At 41.5% G+C, this 26,083-nt stretch overlaps 2 protein-coding genes across 5 annotated transcripts in view; both read left to right on the forward strand.

Annotated features, from left to right (window-relative positions):
* LOC124254236 (sodium- and chloride-dependent glycine transporter 1-like) overlaps positions 1-25,880 on the forward strand; it is a 65,072-nt gene extending 39,192 nt beyond the window's left edge. Inside the window, exon 13 of the mRNA XM_046688126.1 lies at positions 25,781-25,880. The gene's annotated coding sequence lies outside the window, so the exon portion shown is untranslated. The remainder of the gene's footprint in view (positions 1-25,780) is intronic.
* Positions 566-26,034, forward strand: LOC124254235 (sodium- and chloride-dependent glycine transporter 2-like). Of its 4 annotated transcripts, none has more exons than XM_046688124.1 (15): positions 566-861; positions 1,731-1,935; positions 2,362-2,658; positions 4,069-4,200; positions 5,566-5,800; positions 6,848-6,980; positions 7,805-7,939; positions 8,956-9,059; positions 9,646-9,770; positions 11,224-11,336; positions 11,629-11,760; positions 16,558-16,657; positions 17,422-17,522; positions 23,244-23,402; positions 25,775-26,034. In XM_046688124.1, the coding sequence occupies exons 3-15, from the start codon at positions 2,385-2,387 to the stop codon at positions 25,901-25,903; spliced, it is 1,872 nt and encodes a 623-aa protein (XP_046544080.1). In that variant the 5' UTR covers positions 566-861; positions 1,731-1,935; positions 2,362-2,384; the 3' UTR covers positions 25,904-26,034. The 4 variants fall into 4 exon arrangements, with proteins under 4 accessions (XP_046544080.1, XP_046544079.1, XP_046544078.1 ...); XM_046688123.1 differs by having other exon boundaries at positions 1,731-1,923; XM_046688125.1 differs by lacking the exon at positions 566-861 and adding an exon at positions 1,250-1,435 and having other exon boundaries at positions 1,731-1,923.
* The last annotated feature ends 49 nt before the right edge of the window (positions 26,035-26,083 follow it).

A 26,083-nucleotide genomic window follows, 5' to 3' on the forward strand; every position in this document is an offset into this window, starting at 1 on the left:
TCACTCACTGGTAGAAAGGATGTCGATTTTTTTGAGGAAATGTTAAAATCATTTTTATAAATATTCATTGTAACTGTATGCTTGCGTATGCACCTATGTTCCTCACACGAGTATTGTGTTTACATATCCCCATAAAAAAATATTTCAACACATACTTTTTCGTCACATACTGTATATATCACTTGGATTAGACCTGTCGTTTCTTGTATTTTTCAAGTACTCTTCCAGCCAGCACTGTCGAGGTTACAACATCTATCAATCTAAGGACTTTGTACTTGATTTCCTCAGGAATCACTTGCAACCTGTAACCAAGATTTCATCATAAAACGAAACTATTGCTCTCATTGTGTTGGGCCATCTGTGATCTCCTATCCCTTTTTCTTTGAAACATAATTCCGTTAGACAGTGGTAATTCAACAGGTGTTAAGACCCTAAAGAAATACCTGAGTACGTTCATTTCTACCAACAATAATAGCACGTTTCCACATTTCCCCCGCCCGTGACGCATGCTCAAGCTATTCTCGCTGTAGCGTTTACACCCAGCCAATGTCAAGGTCGTTCACATAACTTGTGCAATCTGTTTTCCTGTGCGCTTTGGCGGAAAAGGAAAATCCCGCTAACACAAGCAGTAACGTTCTGTATGACATCACGCACAGTTTAGTCCGTGCAACAGAATAACATATAGTACTACCCTGTGTGGATTAAATGTTGGCTTAAACGTGAATGCAGTGGAATTCCGCCATGTGTAGTCAACGGACCGGCTGTTTTGAGTGCAAATGTTTATAGTGAATATTCCCGAGAAAGCCCGCGGCGGTTAGGTTCACCTGGAAGGGCTACTGAAGTAGGGAGAATTCGTCAGTGGTAGGTACATGCTGTGGTTGAGTGAACCCTCTACTCCTAAGTCCAAGATATTATGTAAACAAGACTAACCCTCTACAGTACGGACACAGTTTAATACAGACAGTATCGCGTCATGTCTTGACTGTATTATATTATAGGACTGCATCGCGGCTTTCGGCTATTATGCACTGGGTGTGCACTTTGCATATACATGTACATCATTATTGTGTACTATATCTTTACGTTGCATATTGATAACAACAAATCATATCGACTGTGATGTCAATGTCACAATATATAGTATTTCGTTTTTTTAAATACAACAGTTAATTACATTTAAAAGCGAATCCCCACATGGGTACAATGTGTGAAGCCCATTTCTGGTGTCCCCCGCCGTGATGTTGCTGGAATATTGCTAAAAGCGGCGTAAAACCAAACTCAGTCAGTCAGTCATTTGTATCTCACTTTTTCTGTGTCATCGTGACATATTTTAGTTTGTTTACACGAGGTGTGTTAGCTGGGATATATGGTTTGTGTGTACTATCGAGGTGAGTCATTAGATCTCAGATATTGTTGTATCGATCTGCGTTATTAGGTGAGTGAGTGAGTGAGTGAGTGAGTTGAGTTTTACGCCGCACTCAGCAATATTCCAGCTATATGGCGGCGGTCTGTAAATAATCGAGTCTGGACCAGACAATCCAGTGATCAACAGCATGAGCATCGATCTGCGTAATTGGGAACCGATGACATGTGTCAACCAAGTCAGCGAAACTGACCACCCGATCCCGTTAGTCGCCTCTTACGACAAGATAGTCGCCTTTTTATGGCAAGCACATGGGTTGCTGAAGACCTATTCTACCCCGGATCTTCACGGGTCTCTGCGTTATTAGGAGGGATTGTCCAATGTCCGCTGAGGTGCATCACGTCACAGACTGCAGCTACTCGTGAATGTTGCGACATCCTCGCAGATGTCATTTCCGGACCAAGATATATGTGTGGCGGATATAAGGAGGTCGGGAACACTTCACCCCGTGTGTTACTGGCTGTAGGCTGGCAGTCTAACTGAATCTCACCAGGGTTGAGGTTTGTTGTAACGTATGTTATATTTGGGATTGTTTATTGTTTAACTCAGATACATGGCGGCCGAATGTAAATAATCGTGTCTGTACCAGACAATTCAGTGACTGACATCATGAGCTTCGATCTACGCAACTGGGTCAAGATCAGTATTCTCTGGCTTCAGAGATTCTAACTATTTGATGTCTAGATCTGTAGACGTTACTCGATGTAGAGGTTCTACAGGGATTTTCATCATATGGGTCCGAGTGTTACTGGTTGATTGCACACAGCTGAAATACACTCCGTCTGAAATTACTGTCACCGTCTGTGGCCTGTAAACTGAAACTGTTCTAATCTTGACGTTTGCGTATTTGAACTATGATTTGACAACAAAAATAGATAATTGGATAATAGCTTAATTAGGAATACTCCTGACCTTGACCAAGCACGTTTACTTTACAGCAGCGGAGAGCCACACACGAAACATGGCTGACGTCGAAAGCAAGGAAGTGACAGTTCCAAGCAAAACAGAGGAAGAGCAACCTCTTCAGCCTGCCCAAGAGTCTGCCACATCGGTGCCCGTGGTATCTACCCATGTTACTAGATTTGAATTCGCGGACCAAACAGTTGCTCCACAGCAGGGTTTGGAGCGGGAACACTGGACCTGTAATGCAGAGTTCATCATGGCCGCGTTGGCCTCTGCCACGGACTACAGATATATGTTTATGTTCCCGTATTTGTGTTACTCTCTCGGAGGAAGTAAGTGCTCAGTGTCATTATGTACTGCTTATATTCATTCATTTCACACACTGGAGAACATAACAGATTGTTTACATGCTAACCCGACGTTCATGTAGACACGTAGGTACCATTAAGGTTCTAGCGTATGCCCAGGGACGGTGGGGGAAGACCCGGGTTCGATTCTCCACATGGGTACAATGTGTGAAGCCCATTTCTGGTGTCCCCGCCGTGATATTGCTTGAATATAGCTAAAAGCGGCGTAAAACTAAACTGTGTCTCTCTAACGTGTCGACCTGTCGGTAATACTAAGACGCCTACGTATCGGCATCGCATGTAGGTAAGGTGGCTTCAAGTTGACAGCATGAAGGCTTGTGGTTGTGTAGGCAATATTCAGGTACGTGTCGAGAAAATGTGATAACTTTTACATGTAAAATGTCGACTGTCCCGTCTAAATACAATTACACGCTGATACTACCTGACCGTAAATACATAATTGCTTGGAGTCAAAATAGTAATAAGCAGCGCAAGTATAGTAAACCATTATTCAGCAACAAAATCTTATTAAATGAACTTATATGTAGATTAGACTAACGCTTAGTCTCTGAATGTAGATATATTTGATAGTAACAAATAAATAAATTGAAAAGGAGCCCCAGTGAGATGGGGATTCATAACCTGAACCTAGGGAAAACTAGACTTGCTTCACTTAGGTATTTAGCATTGCAGGGAAGGCTTGGACAGTTGGGAAAATAATCTGGTTCATTGACTATATGTAGATATGCAGTCATGGTGGCGATACAAAGGCTGAGTGAGTGAGTTTGGTTTTACGCCGCTTTTAGCAATATTCCAGCAATATCAGGGCGGGAGACACCACAAATGGGCTTCACACATTGAACCCATGTGGGGAATAGAACTCGGGTCTTCGGCGTGACGAGCGAACGCTTTAACCACTAGGCTACCCCACCGCCCCTCAGAGGCTCAGATATGTGCAGGTAATGCCTTGGTATTTATGGCAGGCATTGTAGAGTACATGGAACCTTACGCCTTTTATTCCAATCTACATACAATTGGTTATTCAGGTCTGAATTGCACTTCTGAATTGCTTCAGAATATGAGAATATTATACGTAGCTGAAGCTTAAGTGCAATTGTGAACTCTGTGTTTCAAAATTCAGAGTTAAATCCTTAATTACGAGTTTGTGTTTTTGAGATTTTACTTTCAAAGGAAATGTTTAAAGGTGGACTGTAAGATCTTTTGATTCTTCTTTCTCTTGTGGGTATGGAAATATGTCTTGTCAAACATTATGGGGGCTATTATATGTCATTTAACGAAATCTGGACACGTTTGCAACCTGTTCCACTTCCACTGCCTTACAGCAGCGTTGAACCCATTGTACTCACTCACTCTGTCACCGTGTCCTTCTTCCAGTTACCTTCATCATCCTGTACGGCACCTTCCTCCTCCTGTTCGGAGTCCCCATCTTCTACATGGATCTAAGTCTGGGTCAGTTCTGTGGGAAAGGCCCAGCCCACATCTATAACCTCAGTCCACTACTCAGAGGTAAGGTCATAGGTCACGCCCACAACCTTTGTACGAAACACGAGTATCATCTACTCTGTCCCTGTCTGGTATTATTTCACGAAACACTTATTGTTTACACTCTCACTGTGAACAAAATTCTATGAAAAGCGATTGAAATATAGCGAACATAATTATTTCAATATTGCTTTTCATATATTATTATCATTGCTTTTCACATAATTATTTTCAGGATTGCTTTTTCCTCCTATTCCACCATTTCATTTATGTCCTCCTTGCCCTGCTCCTTATTGTCCCCCGCTTCATCAGTTATCGCCTTGGCCTCCTCCTTATCCCTCTCCTTATCGTCTTCCTGTCTGTCGGTTGTCCTCCTCATTATCCTCCCCTTATCCCTCTCCTCATTGTCTTCCTCTCTGTCGTCCTCCTTGTTCTCCCCTTATACCTCTCCCCATTGTCTTCCTCTCTGTCGGTTGTCCTCCTCCTTTTCCTCATCGTCTTCCTCTCTGTCTGTTATCCTCCCCTTATCCCTTTCCTCATCGTCTTCCTCTGTCAGTTGTCGTCCTCTCCTTATCCCTCTCCTCATAGTCTTCCTCTGTGTCGGTTGTCGTCCTCCTTGTCCTCCCCTTATCCCTCTCCTCATTCTTCCTCTCTGTCGGTTGTCGTCCTCCTTGTTCTTCCCTTATCCCTCTCCTCATAGTCTTCCTCTCCCGGTTGTCCTCCCTATCCCTCTCCTCATAGTCTTCCTGTCTGTCGGTTGTCCTCCCCTTATCCCTTCCCTCCCATTCTTCCTCATCTTCCTCTGTCCCCTTATCCTCCCCCATGTCTTCCTCTGTCGGTTGTCCCTCCCTCATTGTCTTCCTCTCTGTCGGTTATCCCCCCTTATCCCTCCCTCATAGTCTTCCTGTCTGTCGGTTGTCCTTATCCCTTATCCCTCCTCATCATCTTCCTCTCTGTCGGTTGTCGTCCTCCTCTTATCCCTCTCCTCATCGTCTTCCTCTCTGTCGGTTGTCATCCTTGTCCTCCCCTTATTCGTCTCCGTATCTTCCTCTCCGTCGGTTGTCGTCCTCCTTGTCCTCTTATCCTCTAACTTGTTCTCCTCCTCGTTTTTCTCTTTGTTGTCCTCGTTCTTTTAATCTCGTCCTCCTCCTCCTCCTCTTTCTGTTATCCTCCTGATTTTGTACTCTTCCTCCTCTCTCTGTCTTGATATGAGTTTGACACATGTCTTCGTATCCCATATGCGTAGATCGATGCTCATGCTGTTGATCACTTGATTGTTTAGCTGGAATATTGCTGAGTGCAACGTAAAACTAAACTCACTTACTCACTGTACAGCTGCTGGCATGAATGGTTGTTGTGAAGACTACATTGCTATTATTCTTGTTACAGGCATCGGCGTGGGAATGGTAGTAGTGACAGCTATGTCCCATCCCCTATATGGTGCGATCCCGACATGGAGTCTATACTACTTGTTCCAGTCAGGGTCCATCGTTCTACCTTGGTCTACCTGCAGCAACGAATGGAACACCATGTCATGCGTCGATAGTCAAACTGTACCCCTTAACACAACTGGAGACTCCTACATGTCCCATGGACCGTCGTCCCCTGCGCTTGAATACTTTTAGTAAGTCACTGCAATGTTGGAAAAACAGCCATAAATACGCATATGATTGTTAATGTGGTACATGTGCAATATGCAATGTTATGATTTTTGTTTACATCTTATTACACAGCGTGGATAGCCATGGTATACAAGTCACACATCGTGAGTTGAACACTTCATCAACGACTGCTCAGAAAACATTAAATATACTGGGGGCGGTGGGGTAGCCCAGTGGTTAAAGCGTTCGCTCATCACGCTGAAGACCCGGGTTCGAGTCACCACATGGGTACAATGTGTGAAGCCCATTTCTGGTGTCCCCCGCTGGAATATTGCTAAAAGCAGCGTAGAACACAACTCACTCACTCATCACAGCTTAGGCTCTGTATTTGTTGATAGGAATAATATATGTTTAAGTTAGAGAGTAATCTATAAATCGTAATAGGAAACGTCATTAGAAATTCTTGCTATAATGTTTGAAGTGTCAAATACCTATCACGTTCAAGTACTAATTCATCCAATGATAGCGTAGCCCAGTGGTTAAAGCGTTCGCTCGTCACGCTAAAGGCCCGGGTTCGATTACCCTCTTCCAATTAAGATGAGCTTTATGATTTTCCGTTTTTCAGATTTCGTGAGTGAGTTAGTGATTGGGGTTTAATGCCGCTGTAAAAGGCCGGTACAAACTATTTCATCTTACCTCACACATAAATGTCGTTTTCCGCCACTGTACCCCGCTTATAACATTTTCTATGTTACCTGCTGGGAATGCCGAACTGTGGGAATTCATTTCGTGTTAGCAGTGTTTTGGACGTTGCCGGTATTGGCTAAATGCCTAACTCTGGTACTCCTTATTATGATCCGGTACCCGTGCTTCGGACAGTTCACAATTAACATTGAGGTGTTCGGTAAGATAAATACGTTGTTCACTGGTCCCTCGGGGCCCATGGGTTGATGTACCTCGACTATGCTCAAGACAAGTAAAACTATGCACTTGTAAAAACATGCGACTTATATATTATGTATTATAAACACTATGAAAATGAAGTAGTGTTTACGTCCTTTTCATTGCAGTAATCGAGTCTTGCAAATGACCCCTGGAATCGAACACTCCGGTCGACTTCAATGGGAGCTGGTTGGGTGTAGGTTCGCAACAGTGCTTCTCATATTTGCTGCTTTGTTCTGGGGAGTTAAGGTTATTGGAAAGGTATGTGAAGCACGTTTGCCCATTTATTCTTTCTTGACTGAATTATCCATTTCACAGCGTCAGCAAGGGTGGGATTGACACATTGTTCTCATATGGGGAATCGAACCCGGATAATGAGCCCCCACTACACTATCCTCTACCTACCAGAATAGTTATATGTATCTTTTCACTTGTATGACACATTGTCATGTCTTAACTTCTAGCTGTTTTGGGCGGTGGGGTAGCCTAGTGGTTAAAGCGTTGGCTCGTCACGCCGAAGACCCGGGTTCGAATCCCCACATGGGTACAATGTGTGAAGCCCATTTCTGGTGTTCTCCGCCGTGATGGAATATTGCTAAAAGCGGCGTAAAACCAAACTCAGTCAGTCAGTCTAGCTGTTTCCCGACGTTTAACTCGAATATTTTCAGACCATATCATAAGATGTTTGTATTCATTTGCCAGGTTGCAAATGAGAAACTTGATGATTGAACGTACGATGGGCTAGTAAACTTAATTCAAACAACATTCTAAAAAGAATTCCCATGAAGCATTATCAGAAGTCAGTGGTCGGCCACCTACATTATCATGTCATTATGCCATGTGGGGTTTTTAGTGTTAGGTTTGGGGTGGTTTGTGTGTGTTGGTCTATATATATGGTGAGGGTGGAGTTCGGGGGAGGGGCGTGGTCAGGAAATAAACACAGTTGGAAACTGTTTTCCGTCACTGAGAAAGAAGGCGCTGACCAATTGAGTTACATTTTTTCAGCATTCAAAACAACATAACCTTATCATGTATTTTCTGAAACATTATATTCCTTGGTATGACCCTACAAACTGTCTCTCCAGGTGATGTTCGTCACGGTGCCACTCATCTTTCTCCTCCTTCTGGCACTGTTTCTAAGGGGCATGACGTTACCAGGGTCACTGGAGGGTATACAATATCTCCTCATACCTTCTGTAAGGGGTCTCCTGGATGAACGGGTAAGGCTTGCTATACCGGTATAGGCGAGTGCAGTGTCACAGTAATAAACTAATGTCCAAAAGAAACCATACCAGGTATTTGAAAGGACACGATACAGAAATTTTAGATTGGTATACATGTATTTCATTTGAGAATTTTTCCAATAACACGTGTACAAAAATTCATTTCAATCAAACCTTACAATCATAAGGACAGGTTTGTAATGGGGCCCAAAATGAAAATTTCATTAAAACACTCATGACAAGGCAAGAGTGGAAAATGTCGCAACAGACGTCTCAAAGTCACGTCAGTATCGGGTATGTCCACCGTGACACGATGGTGCACGTCTACGGGCTGATGACGTCAAACGTCGGATGACGTTGCCATTCATCAAGGAGGCATTGTTCAAATTCCCGGAGGCTGACTGGAGGCTCAGGGCGATTTCTGATTTGGCGATCGAGATGGTCCCATAAGTGTTCGATTTGGGTACTTCCGGCGAATATGTCGCCCATGGTAAAATCTGAATGTTGGCTTGGCGAGTAAGTTCTGATTCCAAGAGGCTTTTGTTGGATGAATGACTCCACAACTGGTTGTAAACTTTCATGTTGATAAGTTGAACGCTGTGCATACAGATTTCGTCGAATAACGACTGGACTGGTTAAAGCTTTCGCTCGTCACGCTGAAGACTTGGGTTCGATTCCTTGCATGGGTACAATGTGTGAAGCCCATTTCGGGTGTCCCCCGCCGTGACATTGCTGGAATATTGCTAAAGGCTGCGTAAAACTAAACACACTCACTCAGTCACCCACACTTACTTGAAATCTGGTATTTGTCGTTTACAAATGAAGCGTCGTCATTTTTTCGAACTTTGGATTCGAACCAAGGACCTGTGGATTAATATATATCAAAGAGAACACAATCCTGTTCCGCCTTAGCATGTTTTGAGTCTGAAAGATAAGCGTGTAAGGGAGGCATGCTTGGAAGAGGGTGCAGATTGGCGTCAGTTATTTCAGTATTTCATGTTACTTATATTCAGACGTGGACCTCTGCTTTACTCAGTGCATTGTATACTGTGGGGGTGGCATCAGGAACCATCAACACGCTGGCAAGCTACAAACGCTTCAGATCTACGGCACTGAGGTCAGTTTTAATCATCATTTGTGAAATTACCATGACCTTCAAACCTAACGATCATATCAATATCCAATTACTGTATGCCCAAGTTTGAACATTCAAGTTGGAGATACTAACGATTGCATTGTAACAGTTAATTAAGACATCAATTTAATTTAATAAATATTGTCATTGGTTTTCTTCATAAACTTAGAATTGTTATTTTCAATGATTTCTTGACACTTTATCTAATTTAATTTAATTTCATGAATATTTATTGTCAGCACTATAAGAAACGATACAAAATGGCTTCTGTTGTTTTCAATGATGTCTTGACACTTTATCTAATCTAATTTTATTTCATGAATATATATTGTCAGCACTATAAGAAACGATACAAAATGGCTTCTGTTGTTTTCAATGACTTCTTGACACTTTATCTAATCTAATTTCATTTCATGAACATATATTGTCAGCACTATAAGAAACGATACAAAATGGCTTCTGTTGTTTTCAATGACGTCTTGACACTTTATCTAATCTAATTTCATTTCATGAACATATATTGTCAGCACTATAAGAAACAATACAAAATGGCTTCTGTTGTTTTCAGAGATTCCTTTATTGTTGTTGGAGTGTCACTGGTTGTAGGAATTGTTTCAAGTTTGATGATGTTTGGCTTTTTCGGAGCACTTGCTGAACATAAACACGTGTCGATGGGCCAAGTAGTGGACGGTGGTAAGTTATACATTTTTACATCTGGTTTATTTAGATATACATATACATCTGTGTGGTGCAAATTGTTTACCTGGTTTCTTTCTTTTTTTACATTTGTTGGAAAAGGTTGACCTCCTTTCTTAATTTACATTTGACCTAATGCTTGAGTTTTCAGCATCTACAAAACGTAATTACGACAAAAAACAACAACGTATGAAATCTTTACCAGGGGCAGAATCCATTGAACGGTTCTGAGTAAGCATTGTTCACTATCAAAGTGATTGTACCAGGTTCTTGCTTTTAAAGTTCGCGTATCCTGCTTCAGTGCTGACACCTGTCACAACCACATTCAACAGCAAGTAATTTATTCACCTACAGTAAACAAGGGATGACATATTTCAAGTGTTCAAGTTTTATTACACATCATTCTTGTCAATGATGCTTTAAATTTGGAAATGACCTTCACATTTCCACCGGGGCGGTGGGATAGCCAGGTGGTTAAAGCGCTCGCTCGTCACGCCGAAGGTACGGGTTCAATTTCCCACATGGGTACAATGTGTGAAGCCCATTTCTGGTCTGGAATATTGCTAAAAGCGGCGTAAAACTGAACTCACTCACATACCCACCAAAAGCATGGATATTGACATTAATCGCAAAACGCCGTACGTTATTTCTTCTAATTCTGACGGTGATCTTGCCCTTCCTTTACGACTCCAAGGCAATATCTAATCAGAGTCGAGGTGACAATTTTCAGTAATACAGAATATGATACTTAAAATTATATCATGAACTGGCATGTTTAATACAAGGATACGTATTGCGAAGAAAATAAACTCAGTAGACGAGGTAGTGTTTACCAAAGATACGAGTTAAGGAATGGGTGAGAGTGTGAATAAGCTTTTACCCTGCTTTGAGCTACGTCCCAGCAACATCATGACATCACACATTGTACCCATGAGGGGATTCGAACTCGGGTCTTCCACGTGACACAAAACATAATACATGGGCCTGTCAACAACTGTAGAGTTTAATAACGTCAACTTCAACACAGCGACATTTGGCTGCAGTCGAAATGGTTTCTATCACAACTACAACTATAAGTTAATTTCTCATCCAAAACTTTGATCCACAGGAGATAATGCTTTTGTGAGATCAAACGATATCTCCTTGGATATATCGTTTTGACAGTAGATTTTGTACAATGCTATGACGTCATGAACTTGATGACGTCACAATGCTATGACATCGCTGCACTGCAAGTCTAATGGCAGTACTGTGTTCAGTGATGTACATTTTTCATTGAAAACTAATGAAGAGTGATTTTTGATGATAAATCAACACTCGTTGATAAAAGTAAAAAATATCCTCGGCAAGCCTCGGATATTTGTAACTTTATCAACGTGTGTTGATATAATTGACATCAGTAGACACTTGGGTGAGATTCTCTATGCATACATTTATTAATCTATTACAGGTATTCAGGCGGTGTTCGTAGCATTGGCGGAAATGACTGCACAGCTTCCAGTTGCCCAATTCTGGAGTTTTGCGTTGTTCTTCATGCTTTTGTTGATAGGACTCAGCAAGCAGGTACAATCTATATCCGAGAATATATAAGAAAGCATATCTATGAGAGACAAATATTGACAAAAAACGTTTCGGCAAATAATGAAATTAGTGGACGAATAGTAGGTGAAAGCCAACTTGTACACTCTTAATGTGTAGAGGATAAAAAGGCCTGTTCGTTTTTTGGGGGGTAAGAGTCAAACCCAGAATTATCGGAACATGACACGCTTAATATTGTCACAACCACTTTACGCCATCTATGATTATTTTTTTTATAGAAAAGGCATATTAAGTAACATTACGAAATCTGTTTCAGATCCTTTATGCTGAGGTTGTTATTACGGCAGTGCTGGATTGTTTGTCTCGCCGGTCTCACCTGATACGATTCATCATCACTGCCGCCTTCTGTGGCGCTTCCTTCCTTCTAACTCTTCCCTACCTTTCACAGGTAAAACTAAGCTCCCCACATGTACATTTGCCTAACATTAAGAGAATTGAATAACATTAAATGCAAGCAATAGTACAAAATTGCATTGACATATTTTCAATATGGCCGTCAGAGGAGCCATGTTATTAAACCCAATGACCGCTTTTGTTGAAAATCAATTGACACCTGGTGTTCTCTCTGCAGGAGAAAACAAAATCTTTTCCAGTTGAGACCATGTCGCAATAATAAATTCATCAAACAAAATAAACTGTTTAGAACCAATGAAAAACACTTCTACAGGCAACTGAAAACAAAAGGTGATGGTGAACATGACAAACGGCCTCCCATGGATGCCAATGAAAGGTTCTGGAAACAGTTGTGGTCTGTACCCGGCAACTGTAACCTTGAGGCACAGTGGGTCCGTGATTATGACCATGCAATGCATGAGAAGGTAACTAGGTCGTTTGTCTGTTACATCTCACCAGATTGCCTGAAAAGTGTTATAAAAAAGTCCAAATCTAATACAGCTCCAGGGCCTGATGGCATTCGAAACCGGTATTGGAAACTGTTCCCCTGTGTCCAAACACCGTTACTACACTGTTTCAATACTCTCGTGGACACAGGTGATGTTCCTCCATGGTTCTGCAAAGGTCGCACAATACTTCTCCCCAAGAAAGGAGACTTGACTGATCCCAAAAACTTCCGCCCTATCACATGTTTGAATACACAATACAAAATATTCACAGGGTGTTTGACAAACCTCGTGTCATCTTACTGCTCTTCCAATGATATCATTTACAGAGAGCAGAAGGGAGCAAGAAAGGGATGTTGGGGGTGCAAGGATCAACTTCTTGTACAGAAAATGATTTTGGAAGAGGCTAAAACTTATCACCGCAACCTCTCCATGTGCTGGATTGACTACAAAAAAGCATACGACTCTGTCCCTCACGAATGGATTCTGAAGTCTCTTCATTGTATTGACCTCCCTGAGCGACTACTTGATTTACTCAAGTCTTTAATGAGTTGCTGGTCGACTCAACTTGAGATGTACTCACAAGGGCAGGTGCAGACTTCGGAATCTATTCCAATCAGAAGGGAATATTTCAGGGGATTCCTTTAGTCCTTTGCTTTTTTGTCTTTCCCTAAATCCTTTGAGCTTTCTGCTCAATAAAGAGGAGGGTTACCATCCCGGACCTCCTCAGCACAGATCCCCAACACCTCTTACTCATCTCCTTTACATGGATGACATCGAACTCCTTGCCAAAGGAGATTCCAATTGAAACAGCAGGTTCTCCTTGTCGAGTCCTTTTCTAATGATATTGGCATGACATTTGGACTCGACAAATGTAATACTCTTCATTTGAAACGTGGCAAGGTAACTAATGATGGATCGGTCAGGTTACAAGGGGGAGGAGTTATTGAGCATCTTGTGGAAGATCAGGCCTACACCTATCTTGGAATGCAAGTTCGAGACAAGCTCCAGAATGCCCAGATTCAAGAAAAACTTCGGGCCGAGTATAAATCTCGTTTAAAGAAAATCTGGAGTTCAGAGCTAAATGCTCGAAACAAGGTCAAAGCCACCAATACTTTTGCTGTGCCAGTCCTTTCCTATTCCTTTGGAGTAGTTGATTGGACGAAACAAGACATCCAGAGTCTTGACCGTCTGACCATGTCTGATAACAGAGCCCACCACCCTCGTTCCTCTCTTAACCGTTTATACATGCCAATCAATTCTGGAGGTCGGGGTTTGATTAATGTGGAGGCTCTTCATGACAGAATTTTATTGTGTACTTTTGCACATATTTATTTATCGGATGATCCTCTGGTGATGCATGTGAAGACTCATGATGAAAGCAAGGAATTCCACAGTTATTTTAAGCGTGCCAAGGTTGTTGGACAGAATCTGAGATTTGAGGTTGACTTTGCTGATGGCAATGTACTGCTGGACGGTACAGCGATGGGAGTAAACCAGGTGAAGTCCTTCACCAAGTCTGCCCAGAGTCGGTCTTTTGTGGAGAAGCTTTCTGAGAAGCCATTGCATCGTGTGTACATGCAGTGTGTTGAACAGAATAGCAATCCCACCGACTCGTTCGCCTGGATGAAGTCGGCTGGTCTTAAATGTGAAACTGAGGGCTTCCTTTTTGCTGCTCAGGACCAGTCACTTCCCACTCGTAGTCGCCTAAATGTGATTCTTAAAGAGAATATTAACATGAAATGTCGACTTTGCAATGAATTTACAGAGACTGTCCAACACCTTGTCAGTGGATGCCCTTCCTTGGCACAAACAGCATATCTTAAACGACATGATGGCATGGCTCGTTGCTTTTACTACCGTCTCCGACATGCCTGTGGCTTTGACTCCGAGGTCCATCCATGGTACGACCCTGAACATGTCCAGGGCGTCATGGAAAATGATGCTTTCAAACTTCTGTGGAATAGGCCCATATACAGCCTCAGAAGAATTCCAGCTAACAAACCTGATCTTGTCCTTTTTGATAAAGCCAATGAATTTATTTATATCATAGAATTTTCTGTCCCTTTTGACACCAATGTGATTGGCAAGATTAAGGAAAAGCATGATAAATATGCGGACCTCGCCTTTGAAATGTCTCGCTTGCATCCCAAGTACACTGTCGTCAGGCTCCCCATTGTTCTCGGTGCCCTTGGTTTGGTACCTCCTGATCTCTTGGCGCAGATCAGGAGAGTGCCCGGGTTCTCCACCGGGAGTACAGCCCTTCTGACACTCTGGGTAATGCAGAAGGCTGCAGTGTTGGGGAGCCTTCATATTCTCCGGAAGGTTCTTGGTGGGTTCGACTAGGCAGCGTTTCCTGGGAGAAGTCCCATTCGCTGTCTGGGCTGCGTGTAGAGGGGGCAAGGGCCCTGAGCTGATGATGAGCCTTACCAGCCTGACTGTGCCAGGATCACCCGAACCCTCTCTGCTGCATACAATCTTTAATCTGTAAAACATAATAATAATAATAATACACAAGATTTGTATAGCGCCTTATTTGCTTTTTTAAAAAACACTCTAAGGCGCTTAACATATATAATACTGTATGGTGATATACTGGTGGTACACAAGTGATGCTAAAAGATGAAACATCTAACACATGGTAAAAATACATACAAGGAGTAACATTCTACACAGTGATAAAACCAGTGATCCATTATATGGAATAAGCAGCTTTAGAAAGATGAGTTTTAAGAGCTTTCTTAAAAATGTCCAGTGAGGATGAATTTCTTAGGCTAATTGGTAAACTGTTCCAAAGATTTGCTGAAATGGTGTCAAAACATCTGTGGCCATACGTTACTGTACGTGTCTTTGGGATTCAGAGACGGGATTCAGATTCTGATCTGAGTGACCTGGTTGGATGATATGGTACAACAAGTTCCCGAAGATAGTATGGGGCCAAACCGTGGATACATTTATAAGCATACATCAAGATCTTATACTGGCATCTCTGTCTGACTGGAAGCCAGTGTAGCTTCTCTCTCACAGGCGTAATCTCCTCACGTCGGCTAGTCTTGGTAATGAGTCATCAGCAATGATTTAAAAACACGTTTATCTGTAGTTAAACACGTTGAAGTAAGATGTATAAGTGACAAAGGTTTGTTAAGGAATTGCAGAAGTATATTATACCCCAGAAAGTCAAAACATTAAACAAAATGATAAGTTGAAGTGAGATAAGCTTGGACTAGGGCGGAAGCTTGCACTTTGACACCGCTCTCCCATAAACGTCCACTTTCTTCCTGATAATCACGACATATCTTTAGAAGTAAACCCAGCCAGCTCATAACACCCTGTGACAGCTATCTTCCCCAGTGAAAGCCAGAAGTTATAGACATTCACCAGCGTCTGATTGGTGTTTATGGTGTGGACCTCCCAAGTATTCATAATTGCAAAATGGTGTACTGAATTCAAGCGAGGATGAGAAAGTCTTACAAATCTGGTCTCGCCACTTAGTTTTATTTCCGAATTGATTTTACTTCCGGATAAACTCGCCACTTATTCCATGTTAACGTCAGATTTTATTTCCGGAATTGATTTTTCCATTTTGTTATTGTAGCTGATTTGGGGCGAGGAATGGCCTGTCTGTTATTTATTCCATATGTTAACGTCACTGTATTGTTATTGTAGCTAATTCTTGGTGAGGAATGGCCTGTCTGTTACGTATTCCATGTTAACGTCACAGTATTGTTATTGTAGCTGGTTTTGGGCGATGAATGGACCGTTTATTCTAAACATGCAACAAGGAAACCTGAATCAACAATAGACGAAAATGCAGAATTCAATGTAACCATAGCAATGACCAATCAGAGGAATATTCCAATGTCTCGTTTCTTGGGAGACTATATGTAACGTGTTTCATCAGATCGGGGCGGGTCAGTGCCCTAGAAGCTCCCAGGGCCCCGTTCCTCAAAGCGATCGCAGCGCTAAGGTGATCGTAACTCCCATACTTTAACATAGACTTACAACTGTCGTAGCGCTACGATCGCTTTGAGGAACGGGGCCCAGGAGACAAACTAGACGAACACGGTCTCACAATGTTGTTTGATTTCGTGATCCATGGCCTTATAGGCGACATTCTGAAATACGCAAGCTATGATAGGAAAAAAAATCACCAACATTTATGTATCACAGACGGTCATATTATAAACTGAATCACAGATGATTCATTGTTCCAGTTGAATCATTTTGTCATATTAAACCCTTCTTCCGAATAGAAAAAGAAAAGGTACAGTTGCAAATAGAAGCTTATGTGTGCGTGTACATATATACAAACACTTGTTAGATTATGATCTGTTTTTGTTTCTCAGGGCGGTATCTACTTCTTCATCATGGTTGATGCCAGTGCTATGCGGCTTGCCCCCTATATACTTACCTTCCTGCAGCTTATAACAGTCGGATGGATATATGGTATGAGAATTTACTGCTCAGGGCGGGCGGGTATCCCAGTTGTTAAAGGGTCACGCCGAAGATCCGGGTTCGATTCCCCACATGGGTACACTGTGTGAAGCCCATTTCTTGTGTTCCCTGCTGTGATATTGCTGGAATACTGCTAAAAGCGGGGTAAAACCCAGCTCACTCACTCACTCGTTCAGATACCGATCCGCAGTTTTACATGGATACCCCACTCACACTGACTGCGAGTATCCCAGAGCTTTCGAACATCTACTATTCATGACAAAATCATTCAAAACATGACATTGGATATACCATAACGTACGTCAAGGCAAATACGAAGCATTCATGTCTGTTTAAACGAGTTTTCCTTGGCATGTAACTGGTAAAAATCTATTTGAAAACAATCGTTTTCAATTTTGATGGAGTTTTGTTTAACTGCATTAATATTATTTCATTTACATATCGGCTTCATGTAGGAGACTAGATCAACCTGGAGCAGGTGCTATACGTTTAAGTACTGTCTAAAAAAACGGACATCGGTACTTTGTTAAGACATGAAAGATTATAACGAGGCAGTGATGTGCTTCGAACACACGGGTTTTTAGATACCACTGGTCTCCGTCGAGTTAAGCCTATACGGCGTCTAGATAGATATTTGTCACCTTTCTCATGGTGACTGGGAAACTGTATGCGTATATTCTGAGTTACCCCTAAAGTCAAAAGCATTGTATATGTGTATCACGACCAATGCCACGGCAATTGACCTTATGTTCCAGGCATTGAGCAGTTAAGCAGGGACATCAAGATGATGACAGGTCTCCGACCTCCTGTCGTCTACAAGCTCATCTGGTGTTTCGTACTTCCACTCCTTATGCTGGTAATGTCTTCCTTATCCTGGTAATATCTACCTTATCCTGGTAATATCTTCCTTATCCAGGTAATGTCTACCTTATCCTGGTAATGTTTACCTGATGCTGGTAATGTATTCCTTATCCAGGTAATATCTACCTTATCCTGGTAATGTCTTCCTTATCCTGGTAATGTCTACCTTATCCTGGTAATGTCTTCCTTATCCAGGTAATATCTGCCTTATCCTGGTAATGTCTTCCTCATCCTGGTAATGTTTACCTTATACTGGTAATGTCTACCTTATCCTGGTAATGTTTACCTTATCCTGGTTTATCTTGGTAATGTCTACCTTATCTTGGTAATGTCTACCTTATCCTGGAAATGTCTACCTTATCCTCGAAATGTCTACCTTATCCTGGTAATGTCTACCGCATCCTGGTAATGTGGACCTTATCTTGGAAATGTCTACCTTATCCTGATGTCTACCTTATACTGGTAATGTCTACCTTATCGTGGTTTATCCTGGTAATGTCTACCGTATCCTGGTAATGTCGACCTTATCGTGGTAATGTCTGCCTTATCCCGGTAATGTCTACCTTATCCTGGTAATGTCTTCCTTATCTTCGTAATGTCTACCTGATCCTGGTAATCCTGAAAATATCTACCGTATCCTGTTTATGTCTACCTTATCCTGGTAATGTCTACCTTTTCCTTGTAATGTCTACCTTTTCCTTGTAATGTATACCTTATCCTGGTAATGTCTACCTTATGCCGGTTTATCCTGGAAATGTCTAATTTATCCTGGTAATGTCTACCTTTTCCTGGAAATGTCTATCTTATCCTGGTAATGTTTACCTTATCCTGGTTTATCCTGGAAATGTCTACCTTATCCTGGTAATATCCTTATTTGCTTTTTTTTTAAAAAACACTCTAAGGCGCTTAACATATATAATACTGTATGGTGATATACTGGTGGTACACAAGTGATGCTAAAAGATGAAACATCTAACACATGGTAAAAATACATACAAGGAGTAACATTCTACACAGTGATAAAACCAGTGATCCATTATATGGAATAAGCAGCTTTAAAAAGATGAGTTTTAAGAGCTTTCTTAAAAATGTCCAGTGAGGATGAATTTCTTAGGCTAATTGGTAAACTGTTCCAAAGATTTGCTGAAATGGTGTCAAAACATCTGTGGCCATACGTTACTGTACGTGTCTTTGGTTGACAGAGACGGGATTCAGATTCTGATCTGAGTGACCTGGTTGGATGATATGGTACAACAAGTTCCCGAAGATAGTATGGGGCCAAACCGTGGATACATTTATAAGCATACATCAAGATCTTATACTGGCATCTCTGTCTGATTGGAAGCCAGTGTAGCTTCTCTCTCACAGGCGTAATCTCCTCACGTCGGCTAGTCTTGGTAATGAGTCATCAGCAATGATTTAAAAACACGTTTATCTGTAGTTAAACACGTTGAAGTAAGAAGTGACAAAGGTTTGTTAAGGAATTGCAGAAGTATATTATACCCCAGAAAGTCAAAACATTAAACAAAATGATAAGTTGAAGTGAGATAAGCTTGGACTAGGGCGGAAGCTTGCACTTTGACACCGCTCTCCCATAAACGTCCACTTTCTTCCTGATAATCACGACATATCTTTAGAAGTAAACCCAGCCAGCTCATAACACCCTGTGACAGCTATCTTCCCCAGTGAAAGCCAGAAGTTATAGACATTCACCAGCGTCTGGTTGGTGTTTATGGTGTGGACCTCCCAAGTATTCATAATTGCAAAATGGTGTACTGAATTCAAGCGAGGATGAGAAAGTCTTACAAATCTGGTCGTGTAATAAACTCGCCACTTAGATTTTATTTCCGGAATTGATTTTACTTCCGGAAACGAAACATTCGAATGGACTGTCTGTTACTTATTCCATGTTAACGTCACAGTATTGTTATTGTAGCTGATTTGGGGCGAGGAATGGCCTGTCTGTTATTTATTCCATATGTTAACGTCACTGTATTGTTATTGTAGCTAATTCTGGGTGAGGAATGGACTGTCTGTTACTTATTCCATGTTAACGTCACAGTATTGTTATTGTAGCTGATTCTGTTATTTATTCCATATGTTAACGTGAGGGGTGAATGGCCTGTCTGTTACGTATTCCATGTTAACGTCACAGTATTGTTATTGTAGCTGGTTTTGGGCGATGAATGGACCGTTTATTCTAAACATGCAACAAGGAAACCTGAATCAACAATAGACGAAAATGCAGAATTCAATGTAACCATAGCAATGACCAATCAGAGGAATATTCCAATGTCTCGTTTCTTTGGGAGACTATATGTAACGTGTTTCATCAGATCGGGGCGGGTCAGTGCCTAGAAAGCTCCCAGGGCCCCGTTCCTCAAAGCGATCGCAGCGCTAAGGTGATCGTAACTCCCATACTTTAACATATAGACTTACAACTGTCGTAGCGCTACGATCGCTTTGAGGAACGGGGCCCAGGAGACAAACTAAGACGAACACGGTCTCACAATGTTGTTTGATTTCGTGATCCATGGCCTTATAGGCGACATTCTGAAATACGCAAGCTATGATAGGAAAAAAAAATCACCAACATTTATGTATCACAGACGGTCATATTATAAACTGAATCACAGATGATTCATTGTTCCAGTTGAATCATTTTGTCATATTAAACCCTTCTTCCGAATAGAAAAAGAAAAGAATTACAGTTGCAAATAGAAGCTTATGTGTGCGTGTACATATATACAAACACTTGTTAGATTATGATCTGTTTTGTTTTCTCAGGGCGGTATCTACTTCTTCATCATGGTTGATGCCAGTGCTATGCGGCTTGCCCCTATATACTTACCTTCCTGCAGCTTATAACAGTCGGATGGATATATGGTATGAGAATTTACTGCTCAGGGCGGGCGGGTATCCCAGTTGTTAAAGGGTCACGCCGAAGATCCGGGTTCGATTCCCCACATGGGTACACTGTGTGAAGCCCATTTCTTGTGTTCCCTGCTGTGATATTGCTGGAATACTGCTAAAAGCGGGGTAAAACCCAGCTCACTCACTCACTCGTTCAGATACCGATCCGCAGTTTTACATGGATACCCCACTCACACACTGACTGCGAGAGTATCCCAGAGCTTTCGAACATCTACTATTCATGACAAAATCATTCAAAACATGACATTAGATATACCATAACGTACGTCAAGGCAAATATACGAAGCATTCATGTCTGTTTAAACGAGTTTTCCTTGGCATGTAACTGGTAAAATCTATTTGAAAACAATCGTTTTCAATTTTGATGGAGTTTTGTTTAACTGCATTAATATTATTTCATTTACATATCGGCTTCATGTAGGAGACTAGATCAACCTGGAGCAGGTGCTATACGTTTAAGTACTGTCTAAAAAACCGGACATCGGTACTTTGTTAAGACATGAAAGATTATAACGAGGCAGTGATGTGCTTCGAACACACGGGTTTTTAGATACCACTGGTCTCCGTCGAGTTAAGCCTATACGGCGTCTAGATAGATATTTGTCACCTTTCTCAAGGTGACTGGGAAACTGTATGCGTATATTCTGAGTTACCAGTACAGTCAAAAGCATTGTATATGTGTATCACGACCAATGCCACGGCAATTGACGTTATGTTCCAGGCATTGAGCAGTTAAGCAGAGACATCAAGATGATGACAGGTCTCCGACCTCCTGTCGTCTACAAGCTCATCTGGTGTTTCGTACTTCCACTCCTTATGCTGGTAATGTCTTCCTTATCCTGGTAATATCTACCTTATCCTGGTAATATCTTCCTTATCCCGGTAATGTCTACCTTATCCTGGTAATGTTTACCTGATGCTGGTAATGTATTCCTTATCCAGGTAATATCTACCTTATCCTGCTAATGTCTTCCTTATCCTGGTAATGTCTACCTTATCCTGGTAATGTCTTCCTTATCCAGGTAATATCTGCCTTATCCTGGTAATGTCTTCCTCATCCTGGTAATGTTTACCTTATACTGGTAATGTCTACCTTATCCTGGTAATGTTTACCTTATCCTGGTTTATCTTGGTAATGTCTACCTTATCTTGGTAATATGTACCTTATCCTGGAAATGTCTACCTTATCCTCGAAATGTCTACTTTATCCTGGTAATGTCTACCGTATCCTGGTAATGTCGACCTTATCTTGGAAATGTCTACCTTATCCTGATGTCTACCTTATACTGGTAATGTCTACCTTATCGTGGTTTATCCTGGTAATGTCTACCGTATCCTGGTAATGTCGACCTTATCCTGGTAATGTCTGCCTTATCCCGGTAATGTCTGCCTTATCCTGGTAATGTCTACCTTATCCTGGTAATGTCTTCCTTATCTTGGTAATGTCTACCTGATCCTGGTAATCCTGAAAATGTCTACCGTATCCTGTTTATGTCTACGTTATCCTGGTAATGTCTACCTTTTCCTTGTAATGTCTACCTTATCCTGGTAATGTCTACCTTATCCCGGTTTATCCTGGAAATGTCTAATTTATCCTGGTAATGTTTACCTTTTCCTGGAAATGTCTATCTTATCCTGGTAATGTCTACCTTATCCTGGTTTATCCTGGAAATGTCTACCTTATCCTGGTAATATGTACCTTATCCTGGTAATGTCTACCGTATCCTGGTAATGTCTACCGTATCGTGTTAACGCCTACCTTATCATGGTAATGTCTACCATATCCTGGCAATGTCTACCTTATCGTGGTAATGTCTACCTTATCCTGGTAATGTCTACCTTATCCTGGTAATGTCTACCTTATCCTGGTAATGTCAATCGTATCCTGGTAATGTCTACCTTATCCTGGTTATGTCTACCTTATCCTGGTATTGTCTACCTTATCATGGTTTTGTCTACCTTATCCTGGTTATGTCTACCTTATCATGGTTTTGTCTACCTTATCCTGGTTATGTCTACCTTAACCTGGTAATGTCTACCTTATCCTGGTAATGACTACCTTATCCTGGTAATGACTACCTTATCCTGGAAATGTCTACCTTATCCTGGTAATGTCTACCTTATCCTGGTAATGTTTACCTTTTCCTGGAAATGTCTATCTTATCCTGGTAATGTCTACCTTATCCTGGTTTATCCTGGAAATGTCTACCTTATCCTGGTAATATGTACCTTATCCTGGTAATGTCTACCGTATCCTGGTAATGTCTACCGTATCGTGTTAACGCCTACCTTATCATGGTAATGTCTACCATATCCTGGCAATGTCTACCTTATCGTGGTAATGTCTACCTTATCCTGGTAATGTCTACCTTATCCTGGTAATGTCAATCGTATCCTGGTAATGTCTACCTTATCCTGGTTATGTCTACCTTATCCTGGTATTGTCTACCTTATGGTTTTGTCTACCTTATCCTGGTTATGTCTACCTTATCATGGTTTTGTCTACCTTATCCTGGTTATGTCTACCTTAACCTGGTAATGTCTACCTTATCCTGGTAATGACTACCTTATCCTGGAAATGTCTACCTTATCCTGGTTATGTGTACCTTATCCTGGTAATGTGTACCTTATCCTGGAAATGTCTACCTTATTCTAGTAACGTTTACCTTATCGAAGTAATGTCTACCTTATCCTTGTTATGTTTACCTTATCCTGCTATATTCGTTTATTGCCTCTTGGGTACTATCAACATTGAATAACTGAGTGTACTCTTGTCTTTCAGCTGATGTTTGTGGATTCACTCAGAAAACAACACCGACTGGGTTTTCGCAGCTACCTTTTCCCCGTGTGGGCTGACGTGATTGGCTGGTTCATTTCCCTGCTACCCTTTGCACCACTTCCAATGTTCGTTGTGGTCACGCTCATTGTTACGAGGAGTCAGGTAAGACGAACATGTTAAAGTCTGAGAAGGGCTACAGTGACACTGAGTGAAATAACACTGATAAACACAGTGCGGGAGAGTGTGGGTTGACAGAAATATATCAAGGAGACGGTATTAAAGAAGTGACAGCTCCTATATTTCATTATAGACTTAGGTCAAGACGACCTGTGTGTAGCAATATGTCGTCCAGATAAGACGGTGTAAATGTGTTTAACGACCAACTGATATGTTAAACTGAGGTGGAATTGGAGTTAACGGCGTCCATTTCAAGTGACTGATTGTGTGAAGAAGCTGATTGTGTGCAGAGTTGGTTGTAATGGCTGAAAGTGTGATTACTCATGGTACGAGCTGACTGTGTTGCTGAAAGTGTTTATTGCTCATTGTACGAGCTGACTGTGGCTGAAAGTGTTTATTGCTCATTGTACGAGCTGACTGTGTGGCTGAAAGTGTGATTACTCATGGTACGAGCTGACTGTGGCTGAAAGTGTTTATTGCTCATTGTACGAGCTGACTGTGGCTGAAAGTGTTAATTGCTCATTGTACGAGCTGACTGTGTGGCTGAAAGTGTTTATTGTTCATTGTACGAGCTGACTGTGTGGCTGAAAGTGTGATTACTCATGGTACGAGCTGACTGTGTTGCTGAAAGTGTTTATTGCTCATTGTACGAGCTGACTGTGTGGCTGAATGTGTTTATTGCTCATTGTACGAGCTGACTGTGGCTGAAAGTGTTTATTGTTCATTGTACGAGCTGACTGTGGCTGAAAGTGTTTATTGTTCATTGTACGAGCCGACTGTGTGGCTGAAAGTGTTTATTGCTCATTGTACGAGCTGACTGTGTGGCTGAATGTGTTTATTGCTCATTGTACGAGCTGACTGTGGCTGAAAGTGTTTATTGTTCATTGTACGAGCTGACTGTGGCTGAAAGTGTTTATTGTTCATTGTACGAGCCGACTGTGTGGCTGAAAGTGTTTATTGCTCGTGTGTCGAGGCTGACTGTCTGGGTGAATGTTGAGAGAGCTGTATCGTTGAATGATTTTAGATCCGACTGTGTCGTTCATTGTATGTAGAGGGTGGCCATGTAAACAAAACTGTCGACTGTATGACTGATTGTTGTAAGAGATGACTGTGTGACTGGTTGTTGTAAGAGATAACTGTACGACTGATTGATATAAGAGATGACTGTGTGACTGGTTGTTGTAAGATATGACTGTTACTGATTGTTGTAAGAGATGACTGTGTGACTGATTGTTGTAAGAGATGACTGTGTGACTGATTGTTGTAAGAGATGACTGTGTGACTGATTGTTGTAAGAGATGACTGTGTGACTGATTGTTGTAAGATATGACTGTGTGACTGATTGTTGTAAGATATGACTGTTACTGATTGTTGTAAGAGATGACTGTGTGACTGATTGTTGTAAGAGATGACTGTGTGACTCATTGCTGTAAGAGATGACTGTGTGACTGGTTGTTGTAAGAGATGACTGTGTGACTGATTGCTATAAGAGATGACTGTGTGACTGGTTGTTGTAAGATATGACTGTGCGACTGGTTGTTGTAAGATATGACTGTGTGACTGGTTGTTGTAGGATATGACTGTGTGACTGGTTGTTGTAAGATATGACTGACTGATTGTTGTAAGATATGACTGTGACTGATTGTTGTAAGATATGACTGTTACTGATTGTTGTAAGAGATGACTGTGTGACTGATTGTTGTAAGAGATGACTGTGTGACTGATTGTTGTAAGATATGACTGTGTGACTGGTTGTTGTAAGAGACTGACTGTGTGACTGATTGCTATAAGAGATGACTGTGTGACTGGTGACTGTTGTAAGATATGACTGTTACTTGTAAGATGATGACTGTGTTGTAAGACTGTTGTTGTTGTAAGATATGACTGTGTGACTGATTGTTGTTGTAGTAGGATGATGACTGTGTGTGACTGACTGACTGTTGACTTGTTGTAAAGATATGACTGTGACTGATTGTTGTAAGAGATGACTGTGTGACTGTGACTGATTGTTGTAAGATATGACTGTTACTGATTGTTGTAAGAGATGACTGTGTGACTGGTTGTTGTAAGATATGACTGTGACTGATTGTTGTAAGATATGACTGTTACTGGTTGTTGTAAAAGATGACTGTGTGACTGATTGCTATAAGAGATGACTGTGTGACTGATTGCTAAAAGGTGTGACTGTGTTACTGGTTGTTGTAAGATATGACTGTGACTGATTGTTGTAAGATATGACTGTTACTGATTGTTGTAAGAGATGACTGTGTGACTGGTTGTTGTAAAAGATGACTAAGTAACTGGTTCTTTCACGTGAGGTACGTATAACGTTGACTGTATATGTATAAACGTTGTAGTTTCAGCCTGTTTTGAGTCCAAGGCCCGACTGGGGTCCAGCTGACCCGGCCTACCACGCGGAGTACCACAGCCAGAAGTCCAGAAACATGACCCTGACTGACAAAATCAAGGCAGTGTTCAGCATCTGAGGTTATCACTGATCTTGCAGACAAGTGCCCTTTTCATTCTCGAAATGTAATCTTGGATGAATTCATATACATGTATTTAAGTCACAAACATTGTTCATATCGTGAAATAAAATAACCATACTTTAAAGCAATTAGCAGAATTTGTTATTTTATGCCAAATATGCTGCGTTATTATGTTAC

This window comes from Haliotis rubra, unplaced genomic scaffold (assembly GCF_003918875.1).
Source record: "Haliotis rubra isolate DU_JTF1 unplaced genomic scaffold, ASM391887v1 Scf57, whole genome shotgun sequence".
NCBI lineage: Eukaryota > Metazoa > Mollusca > Gastropoda > Lepetellida > Haliotidae > Haliotis > Haliotis rubra.

Bases quoted from the DNA above. Each gene is read 5' to 3' on its own strand.
- LOC124254235 (XM_046688124.1), top strand. From the start codon at position 2,385: ATGGCTGACGTCGAAAGCAAGGAAGTGACAGTTCCAAGCAAAACAGAG. The intron at 11,337-11,628 runs GTACAATCTATA...AATCTGTTTCAG, and splicing joins TGATAGGACTCAGCAAGCAG to ATCCTTTATGCTGAGGTTGT. The intron at 23,403-25,774 runs GTAAGACGAACA...TAAACGTTGTAG, and splicing joins TCATTGTTACGAGGAGTCAG to TTTCAGCCTGTTTTGAGTCC.